Raw genomic sequence first — 20504 nt, 5'->3', positions numbered from 1 at the left:
GAGGTCTGAATCTCACTACTGGTTTTACTTGTCAAGTCCGCTGCACTTCTGTTATGCCAGACAATATGACCATCATCCCTTGACACGTAGGCTTCTAACCTAGGAGTAATCTTCAGCAATTGTAGGGTACAGCCTTTCCAATCCATCTACTGCAAAAGATTGTGCAAACTTTCATCTCACTTTCCAGGTATTGAAACACCCTCTTATTTGCTTCTAACAGTGCAATCTTACCTAGCTAACATCCTTTTAAAAGACTGCTTCCTTTTTCTGCCACTAGCATCAATAACTACCAATCGATAATGAAAAGTCAGTTTTTGCCCAGGTCGATACATGACACAAACATCCATTACGTTTTTGTTGATGTTCAAACAAGAACTGCTCATACTGCCCTAGGACTAGCAGAAGTGCTTTACAAACATCTGAAAAAGTACTTAATTGTTCTCTTTTAAATCATCCCTCAAAGACTTTTTGTTTGTTTGTTTGTTTATATTGCTTGGGCATGGTTCTAAATATTGTCACACTGTCCACTGCTTTTTTGTTGTCTACTTTCTCTTGTTATCCTTGCTGTTTAGCGTTTAACACCTCTGTGAAAAATCCACCCTTTTTCTTCTGTGTCTACAGCCCGTAACACAAAAGATACCTGGTCCCTGATAAGTGCTGCTAAACACTACAATAACCAAAATGACTATCTTCCTTTTTCAAAACAGGTGAGCAGCGTAACGATGTAATTCCTGGATGTTTTCTCTGTCCGAAGTCCTTCCTTGCTTCCATCACTGCAGATAAAGCTAGCTCCTCTATGATATATGACCACAGTATACCCAGCTCCTATTTTATATATATATATATATATATATATATATATATATATACACACACACACACACATATGCCTGCCATACATTCTCATCTCCACAAAGCCTAACCCCCTCCCCATGTCACTACACATGTTCCCTGTAGTCTTAATCTAGAAGAGACATAACATGTCCTTGGAAATACAAATACTAACGGTCTAGCCAGACAACAAACTATGAACTTCTGTTGTTCTCCCTGTGGAGGCATCAAAAAACAGCCATTCTCCTCTACTATCCATCGATCTCTATACAACTCAACTTGCACATGCCATTTCAAAAAAGCCGCACAATTGACAACAAAAATGTGCAGCAACAACAGAAACAATACTACCAGAAAATTAATTTCTTATGTTATGCTTTAAAGATGGTTACAATGCAAAATTGTGGTTTTAACTCTACGATAGCCTAAAGAATATACACTTACATAAAAGCATATGCGTCAAAAATTGGCAAATCATTTATAAAAAGTTGTTCTCAGTCAAACTTCAGGATTCTATCAATCATTTTTGCTAAGGATAAATTAACATCTTTCTGTAAATTCATTAATACTACAAACACTTAGGATTGAAAGAAACCACTTACTCATCTCCATCTGGGCAGATTCCTGTAGTCTCATCATATTTTGTACAATAAACATCTGGACTGTAGTTAAAAGTCCCATCACGCCTTCGTATAGGTCTACGACGACGCTGATTTAGGAAATGCCAATGAAAACAGGTAAATGGTCTGTGCTGGGTACACTTGTGCTGCAAAAATAGGGGGCACTGCTCTGTCCTAAATTCCTTTAGATACCTAAAAAAATTAAACTGTGTTACAAGTTTATCTTATTGGAGGCACATTTTTACAGTATTAACAGGGCACTTGACAATTCCGTGCATTTAGCCCATGAAAAAATTTACTGATGTACCTGCATACAGTTTCAGCTCCTATGCATGATTTACTGTTTAGTGGCTGAATACAAGTGACTTCATTCTTTCATGACAGATGCATTGTGAATAAAATACTGTGGAATGCCTGGCAAATTATACTATGTTATGTAACTGAATTAAAAACAAATAAACAAACTTTAAAACCACAGTAGTCAGAATTTTGCCCTAAATAACCACCAAGCAGAGATTATAAATCCATCAAGGTACTTGAATGAGCATTCATATAGGTTGCTGCCACACAAAATAGTCCAACAATGGCTACTCTAGCTAAATACCACATCTAACTTAAACGCTGGTGCTTAATCACAGTAACCCCAGAACATGGACGTGCTATATCAAAAGCTAGAGGATTAAAAGTAGTTTAAGAAGGTTATCAGAGTCTACGAGAAGACTTCGGCAAACTTAGAGACTGTTAGGTTTGTTTTGAGACAAACTGAAAGTCTTTTTGAAGGTTCCTTAGGTGTTAGTAAGACAGTCCTTCATTGGCATCTCAAGCATTGAAGCTATTTAGGAAGTCCGAGCCTTTCCATACAATATCATTCCAGATTCAGCATGACTATAGCATTTGTCAACGGATGTAAGACATCACTTCTTCCTGTTTATCTATCTATTAGCCAATTTAACAAGCTCATTAGATCCCTAAAGTTCTAAGTACTTGCATCGGAAAGAGTACCTGGGGACTCTATAGAAGAACCTTGGATTTCCCAGAGGTCTCAAAAAGGGTGCAGCATGTGTAACGGGCTACAGGGGGAATTGAAGATTCTGGGCGAGGGAAGGATTAGAGAGAATCAAGGGCATCATTTAGTTTTTAACTACTCAATATGCATACAAGGAATTTGATGACATGCAGTTACAAAGCATGCCTTCAAGTTTAACTTCTAAACTATTCAGGACTGTGGGGAAAAAAATGGGGAATAGACTTTTTGGATGTTCAAATCCGTAGAAAGGACTGTAGCAGTATCTAGTAAGTGGCTATGTTCTTGTGGTCCTTCAGAGAGTGCTGGAAACAGGGCACAATAAAAGTGATGATATGGGGGATGGGATGAAAGGAATTCAAAAATTAGGCAATAAATTATTCTGCATTTGTGGGGAGCATGTGCTCGTATGCAAGTGGGGCTGTCAGTAGTGCTAGGAGGCTGCAGGAACTTTAACAGACAGCATCTGAGGAAAGCTGTCGTTTCCAGGGAGAACACCGAAGCTGTCTTTCAGCATGTGAAGGTCTGCAGGAATCATCAGAGAAGCGTTCCACGAGCTCGTGCTGAGACTGGCTAGGCAACGCTCAAGAGAAGCAGGAGGACAGCTTTCTTAGCTTCTTGAGAACAGTCCTGGAATGCCAAAGCGCGCTGGGGAGCTCAGGCTGCCGGAGGATGCCGGCTGCTCCCAGGACGGACTGGACAGGGTGGACCACGGGAGCAGACGCACGGCGCGAACAGCCGCTAGCGCTCCACGGTCAGCCGTGCCTGGGCCGCCTGCGTTCGGCCTACACATAACCGGGCTTCCGCCCCGCGGCGTCCGGAGCCGAGAAGGAAGCACGGCGGAGGCCGGCCGGGCGACCTCCTCAGACCCGCCGCCGGACCAGGAGGCCGCGCGGGGCAGGCCTGGCACACGACCGGGGCCCGCCGCCTCGGGGCCTGAGGCCCTCCCCGCGGCACCCCCCGAGGCCCAGGAAGCGGGGCGCCTCTCGGGCGCGGTACCTACGTATAATGCGTCGGCTGCTCAGTCTGCGGAGACCCACCGGACCCTGCGCCCCGCGACACCGCTTTCGAAACCGACGGCATCGTCCCCCGCGGCCAACAGGGCGCAGGCGCGGCCCCGTCCTGCCGGCCCCGCCCCCCGGCGGGCGACAGCGCCCCTCCGCCCCGCCTCACCGCAACGCGACCCCGGCGGCCCCGCCCCGCCCCGCCCCTCGCGGCAAGGCCGAGCGCGAGCCCCAGCGCCGCCCGGCCCCGGTAACGCGTGCCCGCAAGAAGCCTCTGGCCGCCACCAGCCAGAGCCCGCGACTCCCTGGGGAAGGCGCGTTCGAGACCAAGCACGAGCAGCTTCTTCAGCGAGCTTCATCCGACAGCCTCAAACTCCCTGCTTTTAACAGCAGAACGCGGCAGGCAACGTTTAAGTTCTCCAACACCTGAAAAATAAGAAACTGAAAGGAGTTTTACGGGTGGAGTGGGGTCTTTGTCAGGACGCCTATCACATCACCTGAAAACATCGCACACACTAAACGGGAACCCTCTGTTTCCTTCAGCAAAGCAGCACTTTGCTAAGTTCACTGTTGCAACAGAATAGAGAAGAAGGCGGCTAGGCAAAATAGCAGGCGCTGCACTTTAAGTCAGCATCCGGAAGTCAGGATCGCTATTTTATTTGCTATGACGCTCCCCTGCATATATTTCACCTGCACCATTCCCTTGTGGTAGAAGTCGAATCCCAAGACAATTTAAACCTTAAGACAGTGCCAAACCAACTGTACTCATTTACAAGGCATCAATCCACAGCAAAATCAACATCCACTTCGCTGTCCTTAGATCCTAATCGGCAGCATTAGAGAAGCATGTAAATAAGCCATTTTTCTCTCTAGCTCCAGCCTTACTATCTGCTGCTATGTTGTTTTGTTTGATTTTATTTACAGACTTCAGTAGCACAGAAGACATTTGCATTTTTACAGTTGAAAGCTTATAAAATGACTCTAAAAAGAACTCATATTAGTAGCTTTATACTTCCTCTCCCAAGAAAGTCTCTAGAATGTGCAAGTGTTAAGTATCTGCAAATCTGAAGGCACAACTAGATTCTACATTGTTCAAGGAAACAAGGGGTTCCCCCCTCCCCCCTCAAATATAGGTTAATCACTTATGATTTCCTGCAAAAATCTCAGTAACTACTTATGTTACTTAGGCATGCCTAAGATGTTATAGCGCAGAAAGCAAGCACTGACTATGCATTAAACATTTTTAAAAGTAAATTCTGAATTATTTAGTAAATTGCAAAAAATCAATATAAGAATCACGTATTAATGAATCATACACTAACACAGTTGTCATCAATATAATTTGAATATACTTCATGACTAGTAGAGTCAACTGAAAGTCACCTTCGGCAATGATTTTATAGGCATACACCTTTGATATTTTAATATGTTGTGCATCTCAGAAAAAGAAATAATCCATGGAGAAGAAATTAGTTGTATACAGCATACCTACAAATACAAGTTGATGTGCAGTACATCCTGTTCATCCCTCCCGTGCAATGCAGGGAGAAAAAAAAAACATTCCTTCCACTATCCCTGTAAATTACTAAGCTAAGACAAACAAAGAAAGCGGCACGATAAATAAAACAGAAACGTTTGCAAGATAAGGCTGGTGATAGGCTGGAAAAACACGTTTTCCCATTAAAGTGTCAGAGCAGCCTTCAGCCAGGTGAACGCCAGTAAACTTTTGGCAGCTCCTTCACCGCAGCCGCGCCGCAGTCACCTCTCCTTGTGCGGCTGCAAGGGAGAACGGCTTTTTTGTGCCGCATCTAAAGAGTCCACGATCTGACCAGAGAACACAGCTTCCAACCGCTCGTCAATCTCCGTTTTTTCCCTGAACACGCACCAGAGCAGCAGCCCGCCGCACAGCAAACTGAGAGGCAGCACCTTCACCCACGGCCTCTGGTGGTCGCTCCCCATAGACCGGCTGACGCTCCACAGCCGCGGAGTGGCCTTGCTGGCGGAGAAGGGGATGGCCCCCCCGCCCTCCGCGTCCGCGCTCGCCGCGCCCTCGGGGCCCCGCCGCCTCGCGAGCCACCTCTGGGGGCCCAGCAGGCGCGCGGGACGCCGCGCCCTGCAAAGACACGCGAGTCAGGGGCGCGGAGCGGAGCGGGCGACCGCCGCCCCCCGCGCCGCGCCCGCTGCCTCACCGCCAGCCGCCCAGGACCCAGCTCATCCCGCCGCGCTCCTCCCCGCGCCGCCCGGAAGCGGAAGCGCGGGCGCGCCGCGGCGGGCGTCCCCGGCGGTCACGGGCGTCCCCAGCGGTCACGGGCGCCGGGGTCGGGCCGGCAGCGGCAGGCCGCGGAGGGCGCTGGGCTGCCGCCGGAAGCAGGTCGGCCTGCGGGGGCTCGCCAAGCGGGCGGCGGCAGGAGGCGGAACGGCAGGAGGGGGCTTGCCGGGCATCCACCGGCTTCTGCAGGAACGTTTCCACAGGCCGTGTTAGCGCAGTACTTTTTATTATTACGTTCGGAGAACTGCCACGTGTTCGCTTAACGCGACTATCCCGCAACAACTCGGTGTTCTCAGAGCAGCTTTCCTTGAGATCCTGAACCCCTTTATGTACCCGCTCTCCATGACTACATCAGCCTCTAAGCTGAGGTGGATGGAGTTGCTTCCTATGCACCGCTGCAGCAGGAAACTTTTTTTTTTTCCTAGAGTCGGCACAGAAAACACTTATTTTAGTGTACAGGTGAAGTAACGTGTTCTGAGTATTGTTCCTTTGTACTTTTCATACAACACTTTAGAGCCCTGGTATGGTTCTATTTTGTAGTTACACCACTTGCTACCGTGCTTGATCAAAGAAGGTAACAAAGCTGAACCTGGAGACACAGAATCTGTAAGCCTACAACCCAATACCAGCCCGAGTACAGAAGTTTTTACAAATGTTGTCAGGAACTGGCCTCCTGATCTTAGTAACAGCAAGATCTCATTCCATTATGTTCCTTTTACTTTAGGGCAGAAATTCTGAAAGTCAAGAATGCTCGCAAAAGGCAAATCATCATAGTGTCATGATACACACATGCAACCAGCTCGACGTTTCACATGAAGTTGCTGTTTATCACTTAAGTTTCTTCATGCACAGTGTCATGCTGAATTCCTGTATCTCCGTGCAGGTGTTCATCATTCTTTGACCTGTTTAGAACAGTTGTCTCTGCAGCCGCCCCTTCATGATTTACATGTTGAATACTGGTATTTTCAGCTGTAATATTCAGTATAAAACATCAGTTACTTCACAGAACACTGAAACATTTTTCTCACAAAATTGATTAAATAGTTTAGAGTTAAGTCGAATAAACTATGAATCCTGCTTTTGATTAATGTTCTAATCTTCAATAAGTAAGTAAGCTACCATGCAAGCAAGTGGAAATACTGTGCAAGTTACATAATTAAAGCACACAAATACGTTTTATAAAAATTCTAATGATTAAGTTACTCTAGAAAAGAAAGACAACAGTTTAAAAAAAGTTTCTCAAAGCAAGAAGAACCATGGCAATCACTGACAACAGCAGTCAGCTCTTCAGAAAAAAAGAAAAGCTGAAATTTCAAGTCATCAAGAGACTTTTTTGGGACCAAAAGTCCTGTGCAGGTATCAAGATCCACGTACTGTTTAAAAGCTGCATTTAATTTTCTCCATATGTATGACGGATTATTTAATCCTTGCTGTAGCCAAAACCAAAAATTAGGTACATGCATTCTAAATAGAAATCAATGAAAAAGAATCATACAAAAACTCACCAGAATTTGCTTTGTATGCAATATTGTGCTGACTTAATAGATCTTTAAGGTTTTTTATTTCTTTAGAAAGTTGCTCGTATTCCTAGGAAAGGAAATATTAAAAGGTATTAAAAGGTTCTCTCACTCTCCAAACATATAAAATATAACATTGAAGTTTATCAAACAATCTGTCTGTGCAGAGCTATTACAGCTTTTGACCTAATGATCTTAATCTGCTTATTCTAAGAACAAGGTACAAAATTATTCTTTTATATATATATATATATATACACACGCGCGCGCGCGTTTTTTTCTCCCCTTGTCAAAAAAGGGGCCAGCTTTTCTGAATCTGAGAGTAAATCTAGGAATGCTTTCTGTAACTAACACAGATCTATCCCTCCTCAAACTAGCATTTTATCATATCACAAAATTACCTTTGTATGTTTGCTACAGCACCAGCCTTATTTAAGTTTATATTACAATGTCAGTCTGGAAATTTGTCACCTCAACTTTTGACCTACCAACTTCATCTTCTTATTTTCAGCAGTTTCTTTTAAATTACAGAGCCAGGGATGGCTTAGCACTTTTCAGACTCAAACCACTTATCTGGTTTGAAGTGTATTTTTTCCTTTTTTTTTACCTGACTCAAGAAAGAGCAAAGGATGAACTATTGAAGATTCTATGGCTAGCAGAACAGCCAAGTTTATGTCAATTAAGATTTGCTAACAATTAGTACTTCCTTTTTGGCACCAATTAAGTAAGTATTGAAAAAAAAATACTCGAATTTTCCAGCTCCTAACAGTACAACATCAAAATGGTTATCTTTATAAAGGTATATATAGCTTTGCCACAGTTTAGTTCACTGCATTCAGGAATTCACAGAATCATACAATTACAGAATGGTTCAATTAGGAAGAGACCTCTGAAGGTCATTTGCTCATCAAGCAGGGCCACCTAGAGCAGGGTGGCCCAGAGCCGTTGTGGAGTCTCCCACCTTGGAGATAATGGAAAGCCATCTGGACATACCTTAGGCAATCTGTGCCAGTGCTCAGTCACCTGCACAGTGCATAAGTGTTTCCTGATGTTCAGATTGGAACTTCGCACGTTTAAGTTCTTGTCTTTCATCTCTTGTCCTGTCACTGTATGCCACTGAGAAGAGCCTGGCTCCCTCCTCTTTCCACCCTCCCTTGAGATATTGAGAAAACTCACACTTGAGCCTTCCTTTCTCCCCCTCAGCCTTTCCTGTTAGAAGAGGTACGAGGTACGCCTGTCCCTTCAGCATCTCTGTGGCTCTGACACTCTCTCCAGGATTCCAACATCTCTCTTGTACTTGGGGGCCCATAACCGGACACCATACTCCAGGTGTGGACTCACCATTGCTGTGTAGTGGAAGTATCACCTCCTTCGACCTGCTGGCAGTACTTTTCCTGATGTAGTCCAGGATACCATTTGCTACCTTTCTGGCAAGGACACACTGCTGGCTTGTGTTCAATTACTAGGTGGTGTTTCGCCTTTGCCACATTTTCAAATAAAACGACAACAATGGCTTCCCTGCATTATGATTAATTTCCCTTCATGCTCTTTTTTTCATGTTCAACATGTGCTCTTTTAGGCTGAGCACACTTTCTTCCTCTATATTCCCATTTTAATTCTATTGCAAAAAGGCTATTCTCACATATCAAAGTCATTCAGAAATAGAAACACCATATATCATTCTACCTTTGAATGCAGCAACAACAACCACATGCTGGCACAAGTCTGGGTAACAATCTGCACAGAAAAGCATCACCATTTCCAAGGCTGACTGCACATTTATAATGTCTGTATCTCCAGACTGATACTCCCTGTGAAGAACACTTGTAAGGTGTTCATAAGTCATGTACCTACACTAATTCCTACATACCCCTTCCATTTTCCTAATGGCCATTCAGTTGTACTGGTTTGTTTTTGACTGGAGGGCTAGAATAAAGTTATCAGATTACTCTATTTGTAAGCAGACCATTACATAAAGAAATCAAAATAGACAGCCCCTTTAAAAGATTTCAGTTAAATCTTGAGTATGTACACAATGCTGTCACACTGAACCATACAGTAAAAAGGTGGCAATTTCACATTGTAAATATTATGCTCTATACCTTATTGCACTTCTCCACTGTTTCAAATTGCAGACTTATTTTCTTATTCTTTTTCTCAACTTCCTTTTCTTCAGTTGCTTTTAGAAGTCCTGCTTCCTCAAATATTTCTTTCAGTATTTTTTTGTATCCCTACAAAAGAAAGTTTCCATGAGACAATAAATAAGTCCACCTGACACTCACCTCTGCTTGTAACTTGCAGTGGCTGTTCCAATTCCTAAAGCTTCACTGTACAAAATACTGAAATTATCAATTAATATAGCAGTTACAGAGTACAGAAAGTACTATTAGTCAACTGCAAAATAAATGCAACCATTCCAAGAGGAGAAACTGCAGAAGGCAAGTTTAACTATTTGACAATAACTATTCTTTAACAAATAGAGCTTAAAGATTTTAACAAACCTGTTCAGTTATTAGTTGATCATACAGAAACTGCTCTGCTTCATCCCACTTCCTTTGCAGTACTTCAGTCAGAGTTGGATAAACTGAAAAATGGAAAGCAAACCATGTCCTTCATCAGTTAAGTGCTTCTCTAGTATCAGGCGTGGGGCTTTCGAGAGTTGGCGTTAAACTTAAATTCCACTTCACAGATTTAAAATTTCTGGAGAATGCCACTGACCAAGTTTTTCTCTCATTTTCAGCTACAAGGTTATATTTTATTCTTTGTTGAAAATAATTCTAACTGGGCTCTCCCTTTTTGTGATGTAAGTAAATGTGCCGATACTACAGGATTGATTCCTATGACCAGCTCAAAATAACAGCAGCTATCAGACTGGTTGAATATTACCATTAACTTCTTTTTTAGAAATATCTATGTATTATATTGATTGAGATTTAAAATGCACAGTATTACATATTGCATGTAATTCTCATTGTTATCAAATTACAAACTCGGAGATCCTAAAACTAAAAATTTACATTCTGAAGTTGGTGTAGTGAGCCTGTTGTTCCACACCCAAATGATTTTCTAAATCTTACCTAAAAGGGAGTGAGGGTGGCACACAAGAGGAGTTTCAAACGTCAAGGAGTAAACACAAGTACTTGGCTCAGACACATAAGCCAATTTATTGCTCTTTCCACAAACAAGATGAACCTAAATACCAGTAAAGACAAAGACAAGTAAAACACCTCCACATTGAACAGGTCCAGCAGCAATGATCAATTTATTGTCTTCCAACGTTAACAGGTGCATTTCTGTATATACCATTGTTGCAAAGCTTTGAGTGCTGTCACCCATAGAAATAAAAGCAGAGAGAACATATCTTACAAATTAAGTTACTTTCTCAAACGTGACAATTCTTTCCTCTAATGGGGAAACGATCCCCACCTATCACTGTTCTTTAGACTCCCAAGCACCATAGTTCCAGCAAGAATGAGGGTAAAAAAGGAAGATAAACAGGACACCCTTTAGAACTTCTCTGACTTAAGCAGAATTCATTCTATAAAATTTAGTTATGAGCACTCTGCTAGATAACAGCCTCTTTTCACTGTTCAAGAGAACAATACTCATCTGGACATTAGAAATTTGTTGTAATCTTTAGAATTTGGCACCAGTATTTCACATCTGTTCAAAACTAAATGCCAGTGAAAAATCTGAATACCAGTACCAAGGGTCATGCAAGAATAGTAACTCCTTCTGTAGATTTATTTATTTCCCCATGGAAATAAAGATGTTGGCAAGGCATCTCCACATACAAAACATTTTAAGCTTGGCCAAGATATACTGTCCTTTATCTCTTCCCCTTAGTTTTTATTCCAGTTATATATTCCTCTGTCTAGTACTGTATTGCCAATCATTGCTGTAATACCTAAGTATCTTCTACAAGAAAATAAGCGTTGTGAACTGTATGGTATCTTTAGCTCTCCATGATAGTCATCACGGAATATGAGGTTTAATTCATTGTATCTATAAATCTGTATAACACTAAAATGGAAAGTAGAAAAAAAAAAAAACATTAATGAATAAATTGAAAAAAGACACATGCAAATCACGTGTCACACTTTGAGCAAGTCTCAGACACCCTTCCTAACCCTTCTAGTTGACCAGTTACTTAGCACAGACAGTCTGAATGTGAAAAGGAACACTTTAACTACTTAACAAAATAGGATTTTTTTTTTCCTTTAAATTGTACTCATACCACAATCTGTTACTAATGAGTAGGTTCCTCTACCACTTCCCTATCTTTCTTTCCTTAACTCTTCCTGCATGCCCTCTCAACTTTTTTTAACACCTGGCTTTAATACATAGTTTCTTGGCGTACTGTTGTTTCTGTTCCCTCCTTTTTTCTGGATGTTCTTAAGCACAACAGACTAGCAGCCTGAATCCAACAAATAACGCTTCTTGTTTATTTTTCCTGACACAAATTATAAAGCACTGTATGTTTCTGACAGCGATGATACCACAGTATTCCATGCTACCAAGGAAAAGAGTTAAAAGTCACCAGTGATAATACACAATGAAATTTAGTCAGAACTTTATCCTGATCTCAGATTCTATCCCCTACCCATTAATGTAGTTGCTATTGGAATCCATCCTTACATTTTGTACTGTATCTTAAACCATTAACTCTTCCACATAGGAATGCTTCAGTTTGTAGAGTATGTAGAATGCTGTCTGAACTAGCATAATTTAAGTATTTCATTATTATACCTTTGTCTGTCTGCTCTTGGTTTCACATGAGTCTCCTTCCCTCATCCACATTCCAACAAATGTGTTGTTGTCGATTTCCCATTCATGCCAGATTCTGGAGAAATAGAGCCTCATTTTACTTCATGTTAATAGGAAGAAAAATGTGAAAACTCAGGAAGAAACATAGGAATAGCCTTACAGAATTTCAAATTAATTGTATGCACTTCATTTTTTTTGTTTGTTTCAGTATTTCACAGAATCATTGAAACACAGGTTGGAAAGGACCTACAAGAGATCATCTAGTCCAGCCATCCTCCCATCACCAATACTACCCACCAAGCTACTAAATCATATATTTTATTTCCATTTCTTATAGCCAAGACTTTACAACCACTTAAGTTTGTTAGCCAGGTTGCTATATAGACCGTATCATTATTTTGAGAGTGGTTTTGGATCTTTTTTCTTTTTTTTTAAGATTATGTTTAAGGTCCCTTCCAACCCAAGCCATTCCATGATTCTATGAAAATAAAAGTAACAAGTTCTTCATTCAAACTCTACAAACATCAATATACAAAATATTTTGAAAAGCAGTAACTATAAAGCAGTGCTCTGGCTTACTGTAAAATCTCTTGGGTACTCTGTGGTCTTTGGATACCTTGGGATACTTTTGAGGATCTACATCAAGTCTTTTCCTACCTTTTATTAAATACGTTTAACACAACCACTAGGCATAAGTCTGTTTTTTTATTCTGTACAGTTATACATAACGTAAAAGTGAAAATAGTTAAAAGACATGAAAACCTTGTTAATATGAGTTATACATTAATGGATTTCTCATATGAACATATCATACTTTCAGTTGACCCTGGTTATTAATAAGCTTCCAGTTAAAACAGGAGGTTGGTGTTAATCTACAAAAAAAAAAGAGTATTTCAAGATGAAGTTATTTTATGCATAACACCTTGGGACCTTCAAAGTCCTAATACGACCCATAAAAGAATATTAAAGTTGCCTTCTCTTTGACAACACATAAAATGGTCTCCTAACAGCACAGATAAAACATACAGGTCTAAATGCCTCACCCTAAAATCCCGCTATAGGCATTCCATCGAAAAGTCTGTTCATGCTGAGTGACATTATGGAAAGGACAAAACTCATACTTATACCTTTAAAAAAAAGAAGAAAAAAAAAAGAAGAAGAAATATTTTAGATGGGAATTAAGAACTGGTTTGTTCCTAATAAAAATATATAGTCAAATATTCAAATTAATTACTCACGTGGATTCCACAAAACTGAAACACTTGCCAGCGAGCCTAAAGAGATGCACAGGGCCTAAAAACATCACAAAATGTTATCAAAGAAGAGTTTGTTTCAGGTAGATTCAAACACGTTATTGTGATGACAAAACTGTAAGGAATAGAATAAATTTAGTTTTCTGCTGTACATAAGGAAATCCTTACAGACAACATATCTTCTATATGGATTAAGTCCCCACTAGTACTACATCGGTCTGTTTCATAATCTTTAACATATTTCATCTTCAACACTCAATGAAATAGTTTAGCCTCCTTCTGCAGCAGAAACAAGAAACCTGTATACAAATATCTGGAGGCCGGATGCATAAAAGGAATCATCAATGCAGATATTGTCGAAGTCTAACATTGAAATCAATAAAACTCTTGCTTGACAGCTGTCTGTCCTGAGTCATACAAACTCCTCAAATTTACGCCCATAAAACCCTTTTGCTCAGAACAGTGATAGCGTTGCATATTCAAATTTTGCTGAGATTCTCAAACTAGACACTTCTTTTTCACAGTTGGCCTTCACAGCCTGATCCAAATAATATTCAACGAGATGATTTTTTTCTGTCCAACAGGTCAGCAGCTACAACACTCCTCTATAACTGGCCATTCCAATGTTGCTGTCAAAAAAAAAAAATCAATACAAGTAACTTGTTATTCAAAAAAAAAGGCCGTAAGTTCTGAACTATGTGCTACAGAACTTATTTCAGTGACAGTTATTTAAATTCATTTTGCATGGAGTTTGTTTGTTTGTTTGTTTTTGTGGAAAGGAGAAAAAAATAGATTACAAAACAAAGTAAGATAAAATAAAATGAAAACACCCTGGACTCTAACCCTCCACTGTCAGGACTAGATTACGTAAATTTTTCCAAAGATACAGAGAAGCATTCCTAGAAGCAAAGAACAGAACACTAGAATCTTACCCTGCAGAAGCCCTAACCACTGGAGCATTGGCAGATTTTCTTTTCCATGTTATTTTGCATTTATTCTACAGGTTATCGCAGTCTTAGACAAAGGATTTGCCCCTCTACAAAATGCAGTCTGTATCCTAACGAGTAGGATGCTCCCCACATAGCAAGAGAATCAGATTTTAATGTCTCTGAGGAACATATTAAATTTGCACCTCCATTTCCTGGGCAGACATTCTAAAAGCATAATCATAGGAGGTATTACACCAACTGTCTTGTAAAAGAAAAGACTAAGTCAGTTTTCCATACTAAAGAAGTAATTGTGCAAGGCAAGGTTCCACGCCTTACATTGCAGTTCCATAGTCATTCCCAATTTTTGGCCACATTTAAGTTGCTATGTCCAGGAAGGAAGGATTTTTTACACATTGTTTCTTTAACTTTTTTTCCTGATCGTTTTGGCATGTTTCCATTTAGCTTTCTCACTGTTATTGAACCCCTTTCTAACTAATTCACTTTTCACATGCAGTATATTAAAAACACATGTATTTGGTTTTATAAAACATTTCACATGGAAATAAGGATAACCATGTTCAGTGTCACCATATGAAAATGCCTTTAGTGAATCTGAACCTGTAAGGTTTAGGTCTGTACCTAAGAGTAGAAGGCAACAATTTATGACATAATCCATTTACTGCCCTTTCATATTGCTTAGTGTTTGTAATCGGTGGGCGTTTTATTTACTCTCCCCCAAGAGAGTCTAGAAATGTTTAAATTCTTGTTTATTTTGCTATAGCGTTGGATTTTTATTACAGCTTTGTGTTGGAAATTGAGCTTCTGTGAATTCTTCCAAGACTAGTCTTAGAATCATTTTAAAAACAATTGTTTTGAGTATTAAGTACCCAAATCAGATGCCAAGATACGTTACATGTGTCCATCTCAAAGACGCTAGAGATTATGTCAAGAAGAAGGCATGAATAAGGATTAGAGAGATCTGTGGCTGCCTCAGACAATAAAAAATAAAACATATGGATAGCACTTTGACAAAAGCAGTCTGAACAACTCTGGGACATGGAACACCAAAGAACTCAAGCGAGGTTTTGACCCTTCAGAAGGACAATGAAGTTTATTTGGTCACGTTTATTTTCCATAACTCCCAACATGAGAAGTAAAACTAATCTTTGCCTGCACATATTTGAAGCAAACTATTGTACGAATGATTGTCACAAAACGATGAAAATTGTACGGAAAATGCAATGTTCGCATATACCTGATACTGCAGAAGGGGGCATCTTTGGCTGCAGCCGATTTGTCTGAGGCAAGAACGGGTTATTCAACCTTTCAAAAGAACGACAGTTACAAGCTTAAGACTGCGTTACGCTCCCAGCTGTTGCCTCACCCGCACCGCGCGCGGCGGTCCCTCCTCGCGGCCCCCGGACGGGTCGGCAGAGCGGCCCCGGCCCGCCTGGTGCTCCGCCGGGGCAGGGCGCGGGCTGCCGTACAGCGAGCAGCAGAAGGACCCGAGCCCACCAGGTCCGGGTGGGCCGCGGCGAGCGACGGGCACGCACCCGAACGTGTTTGGCTCCTCCACGACCTTCATCTTGCCCGCCGCGGCGAGGAGACCTGCCGAGCAGAGAACGGTTAGCGGGCGGAGGAGGGGCGGAGGGGCCGACCGGCGGACCGCCCGCGCCCTCACCCAGCGCCGCGCCCACCACCGCCCGCAGCAGCCGAGCGGCCGCCATCGTCGCCTCCGCCGGAAAGGGAAGCGGCCGCTCCGCCCAGCCGCGGCAGCATGAGGCGCGGCAGGCGTCCGCCGCGGCCCGCCGGTGCCGCTGCCCCGCCGAGGGGCGCGCGGCGCGGCCCTCGCAGCCTCGACACCTTCGCTGCGGAAGCGGAGGCCGCGCTGAGAGGTGCGGGAGCGTGCCGCGGGCTCCGTGCCGAGCGGCGGCCTAGCGGAGGCGGGCCGCCGAGCGGGACGGCTGGCCGCCCCCGACTAACGCGCGGTGCCGTTTTCAGCTTGCCTAGAGGGAGAGCGAGGGGCTGAGGGGGAAACCCGGGAGGCGAAGTTCCCGTGCCCGCTTGCCATGTGGGAGCTCGGACATTGCGATCCCAAGAAATGCACCGGGAGGAAATTGGCCCGAAAAGGGCTGCTCCGAACCCTGCGCCTCAGCCAGAGATTCCCAGGCCTCGTTCTCAGCCCTCTAGCTACCGTATATGTTTCTCCAGCCGACAGGTAAGTCGCTGATGAGGCCTATGTTCAAATGATCTCACCGCCTGTTTGCGATGCAGGTGGAAGCGCAGGCTGTGTGGAAGAACATTTGGCTCAAACGCTATTGTGATGCTCAGAGACTGCATGTTGGTGCATTAGGGAGAACGTTTTAATCACTGATTCATGGCCGGAACTGTGCAACGGGATACATTTGGTCTTCTGTTGCATTATATTAATAATTATTAGAAGAGAATGAGAAATACAGCCATTTTACTAAGTCCAGTTACGATTTCTACGCAGCTGGAGTTAGGTGAGAAAAACGTGTGATCAAAGTACGTGGTTTGTAGGTTAATATGCTCAGAATCACGTGGGCCTATAGCTACCACATTCAAGTTCTTAGACTTCGGCAACACAAGGCATTAACTGTAACTTCTTTTGGAAGATCTTTGAGAATGTTCTTCAAATGTGTCTGCAGAATTTTTATAAAGATGTATTCAGAGAAATATTAGTCTTTAGAAGCTAGTTGAGAACTTAAATCCGAACTTTGATGTTCTCCTAAGAATGCCAACGTTACTTATAACTACACTTTTGTTATGTTTTAATCCTTCAATTTTGCATTTTTAGTTTGAAACCTTACTTGCTGTATGCAGCTTCTGAAGGAAAATATACTGTCCTGTCTTATTGCATCTGTATTTTAATCCCTGTAAAATATATACTTTTTATTGACAAAGGGGGAGGTATGCAAATTGATCACCAGCATTAAGTGGCAATTGGAATTCTCACTTTAATTTACTTTATCAGTACAATTACAAATATTTTTTCAAATACAGCAATGTTTCTCTTTCCAGGCATATCATTGCTCAGAATGGAATTGCAGTCATTGATTGCTCATGGGCTAAATTAGAAGAAACTCCCTTTAAGAGAATGAGAGGAAGTCATCTACGGCTGCTGCCTTACCTGGTGGCTGCAAATCCTGTAAATTATGGCCGGCCGTGCAAGCTATCTTGTGTGGAAGCTTTTGCAGCAGCTTTTTGCATTGCTGGTAGGCTACTTTGTGTTAAATGCAAAATACGTACCAGAAATTCTCATGTCCTTCATATAATGAGGAGATAATCTTCGATAGAATAAACTGTAATGCTGACCCAGTGATCATCAGTTTGGTCTTGAATTTATAATGAGATAAATTGTCTAGTTTTCTTCCAAGTGCTTGTACTTGGTAGCCATTGAGGTATCTCTGGGGAGAAGTTTATCATTTACTAAAGAGGATACGTGAACTGATGATCCAGGTTTTGTCAAGGTGATACGTAGTGTTAGAAAAATTCTTGTAAAAAAAAAAAAAAAAAAGCTAGAGAAAACAGCATGATTCCTTGGTCACCTCTGTCTTCATGAGAGGTTAAAGCTGTTAACTGGGTGCATTCTGATTAAGAACAATAAAAGAAATTGCCCACTCTGCAGTTGTTTTGCAAACTCATGACAGAACTTTCCTGACAACTGAACAGACTTCCTCTACTACACTGCAGACAGATCTTACCTTCTGAAAATATGGTACGTACAATTGCTCTTTTACTGAAGGACCGTGGGGGCTATAGCCTGAAATGTTACCTGTACAAAATATTTTTGATATAAGATTTACAAAACAGCTATTAACTTTTCCTTAATTAAATATTTCAAGTTAAACTGAAATTTAAAAAAAAAAAAAAAAACAAATAAACATTAATATTTTTAAAAATTGGAATCCCTGAATACTAAAAAAATGCTGGCAAACATCTCATTCCTGTAGCAATATGTAGGTAGGTGCTAAACTTAGAAACCAATAAGCTGAGTGAAATCTCACACTGAAGTACACTGATAATTTATTTTCTGTTAAAGGATTTCCAGACCTAGCCACCCTTCTTCTAAGGAAATTTAAATGGGGGAAGGCATTTCTTGACTTGAACAAAAATCTCTTGGAAAAATATGCAGCTTGTCATTGCCAGGAAGAAGTGCTTGGGGTTGAAAAGGATTTTTTAACCAGTGTCCAGGAAACAAGAGAAGAAATAGGTAAGGGGAAAAAAAAAAAAAAGCAGAACCCTTTTCCCTCCTCTTTTTCTTCAAGAGTCTTCTTGCAATTTTTTCCTTCAAACTCATCAAATACTGGCAAAGAAGAGCTTTGTTGACATACGTCATTGTCTTTATAATATGTATTCTCTTATAAGCAAGTTTATTTTTTTCCAACCCAAAAAGATGAAAGACTGTAGCAATTTAACACCTATAGTAGTATATTTAAATATTTAGCTGAACCATGGAACAGGTACCTCAATTAAACTAAGGATATTAGAGGACTAAGGAGTAAAAATATATGCATCTTCCTCCTTGTATCTACAAAAACTAAAAGCAGAGTATGAGTAAAGAGGACTAGTAATTCAGCAGGCCTGTAAGAGAAATACAGGCATGCAGTCTAACAGCAAGTTAGAAAAGGAAAAACCTTTAATCGATATATTTATATAGTCAATAACAGATATTTAAAAGCAAATCTGTATAGATAATGAAAGTACCTTATAAGTGGAGATTAATTTACCGGTGTCTTGGTATTTTAGGTTGTATTCACAGACAAATGCTTGGTCTTATTCAAGGCAGCACAGAAAAGACTGTATCAAAGCCAGTATGAGAGCATATGAAGACAATTTCCGTTTCAGAGGTATTACGTCCAATAAAAATAGGACAGTGGACCTTACTGTAAAGACATGGCAGACAGGCTCTAGTTTCTCTCAACTTCAGTCTCTTCATTATGACAAACTAGGTTGAATAAAGTAGTCCTGTTTGCTGGAAGCCTAATTACAGTTACATTAAACTGAAGACAGATGTTAAGGGGCAACATCATGATGCTGAATAAGGCAGACTTCCACAAAGTCCTGTGTATTTCTGGATGTAGTATCAAAGCTGCCATGCCTTGTAACAGTTCTCCCCAGCTGAGCAGACCAACGTAAGTCTAGCATTACTTTTACTCAGCAGTAAGAGCTAGACCTCACCTTTCAGTAGCCATGAACTAACTAGATAACCTTTTTAGAATTAAACAATTACAAGAACATGCATGTTTTCTTACCAAAAATCTTAAAAACCTATGTGCACAGTCTGACTGTCCCTCAAGAGCTACTACAACTCCTTGGGAAGGGAAACTCTTAACAGTAAGAAGACTGGAATGTGGAACAGGTTTTGGCCAGGCTGCATGTCTGCCCCTCCCTGTCAATGTTTTGTTTTAGCACACACAAAAATAAATAAAAAGCCTGCTTTATCTATACATCTTTTCTTTTTTCAGATCCATTTGATGTTGACTCAGGAAAAGAATTTTCTAATCCCAATAGACCAATCAGTTCCCCAGGGTAAGAAAGTTTAATTTAAGCATTAATTTTCTTATCAGAAATTGTTGTACTTTTATAATCCTGAAAAACATTTCCAGAATAGAAGAAAGTAATGAAGAATCTGAGGACGACATTGTGAGCACTCCAGATGACATCAGTGAGAGCAGTAATGAGAGCAGTCCCGAAGAAGATAGCACTGGAAAGTTTCTGCAACAGTAGCCAGTAAAACTATTTGAAAAGTTAATATATTAATAGTAAGAACACCCCAACAGTCCCAAAGAGGTGTAATATTTTACATAAATAAATTTTCTTGTTAACCCTGCGACTTCTTTGCGGGAGTGTGGCCATGGGAGTCGACAAGCCCTATGGTTGGTGGTAACATCGGGCTTTTAGCGATGAGGCCATCAGGAATGTAAAGAGTTTAGAGGGAACAAAGAAGGGTGATTCAGGAGATGCCTTGCCGTTCTGGTTTGCCTATTCGCCAGCTGTTAAGGCATGGAACTTGCTGGCTGGGTGGTTTCCAGGCTGCATTGTTGACTCATGACTAGTGGAAAAGGGCTGCTGTGGGGCAAATAATCTAAGAAGGGAGCCTGTCCTCAGTATGGGGAGGCAACATGGATAATGAAGCTATGTATAATAAAGTAGCAGCAGTTACTGATCATTAAAGATCAGTTTAACTGGTGTTGTACAGTCCAAACGCCACACTTTTTAATCTGTAAGTAGGTACTTAGCAAACACATTTGTTTAGGTGAGCTTCT

The 20504-nt window shown here is 41.4% G+C and overlaps 3 protein-coding genes across 10 annotated transcripts in view; 1 reads left to right on the top strand and 2 right to left on the bottom strand.

Annotated features, from left to right (window-relative positions):
- UNKL (unk like zinc finger) overlaps positions 1 to 5814 on the bottom strand; it is a 48107-nt gene extending 42293 nt beyond the window's left edge. For 4 of the 8 annotated variants that reach the window (XM_068699728.1, XM_068699723.1, XM_068699729.1 and 1 more), the window contains exons 1-3: positions 5669 to 5792; positions 5365 to 5592; positions 1434 to 1643 (exon numbers count right to left, since the gene is read on the bottom strand). In XM_068699728.1, the coding sequence (XP_068555829.1) occupies positions 1434 to 1643; positions 5365 to 5592; positions 5669 to 5694 (464 nt within the window). In that variant the 5' untranslated portion in view covers positions 5695 to 5792. Of the gene's footprint in view, positions 1 to 1433; positions 1644 to 3478; positions 3921 to 5364; positions 5593 to 5668 lie in introns of those variants that run through there. The other 4 variants (XM_068699724.1, XM_068699727.1, XM_068699726.1 and 1 more) reach the window with 3 other exon arrangements.
- A 143-nt stretch (positions 5815 to 5957) lies between these two features.
- On the bottom strand, positions 5958 to 15972 carry GNPTG (N-acetylglucosamine-1-phosphate transferase subunit gamma). Its single transcript, XM_068699738.1, has 11 exons — positions 15896 to 15972; positions 15768 to 15822; positions 15470 to 15537; positions 13271 to 13325; positions 13076 to 13159; positions 12015 to 12108; positions 10343 to 10457; positions 9767 to 9849; positions 9368 to 9496; positions 7254 to 7335; positions 5958 to 6717 (listed from the first exon to the last, which is right to left on the bottom strand). The coding sequence occupies exons 1-11, from the start codon at positions 15939 to 15941 to the stop codon at positions 6581 to 6583; spliced, it is 948 nt and encodes a 315-aa protein (XP_068555839.1). The 5' UTR covers positions 15942 to 15972; the 3' UTR covers positions 5958 to 6580.
- On the top strand, positions 15928 to 20068 carry TSR3 (TSR3 ribosome maturation factor). Its single transcript, XM_068699739.1, has 6 exons — positions 15928 to 16109; positions 16216 to 16432; positions 17257 to 17450; positions 18278 to 18448; positions 19704 to 19767; positions 19845 to 20068. Exons 1-6 carry the CDS (start codon positions 15992 to 15994, stop codon positions 19963 to 19965), a joined length of 885 nt encoding a protein of 294 aa, XP_068555840.1. The 5' UTR covers positions 15928 to 15991; the 3' UTR covers positions 19966 to 20068.
- Positions 20069 to 20504: the final 436 nt, after the last annotated feature.

Source organism: Anas acuta, chromosome 15 (assembly GCF_963932015.1).
Source record: "Anas acuta chromosome 15, bAnaAcu1.1, whole genome shotgun sequence".
NCBI lineage: Eukaryota > Metazoa > Chordata > Aves > Anseriformes > Anatidae > Anas > Anas acuta.
This window is presented reverse-complemented; position numbering and strand designations above follow the sequence as displayed.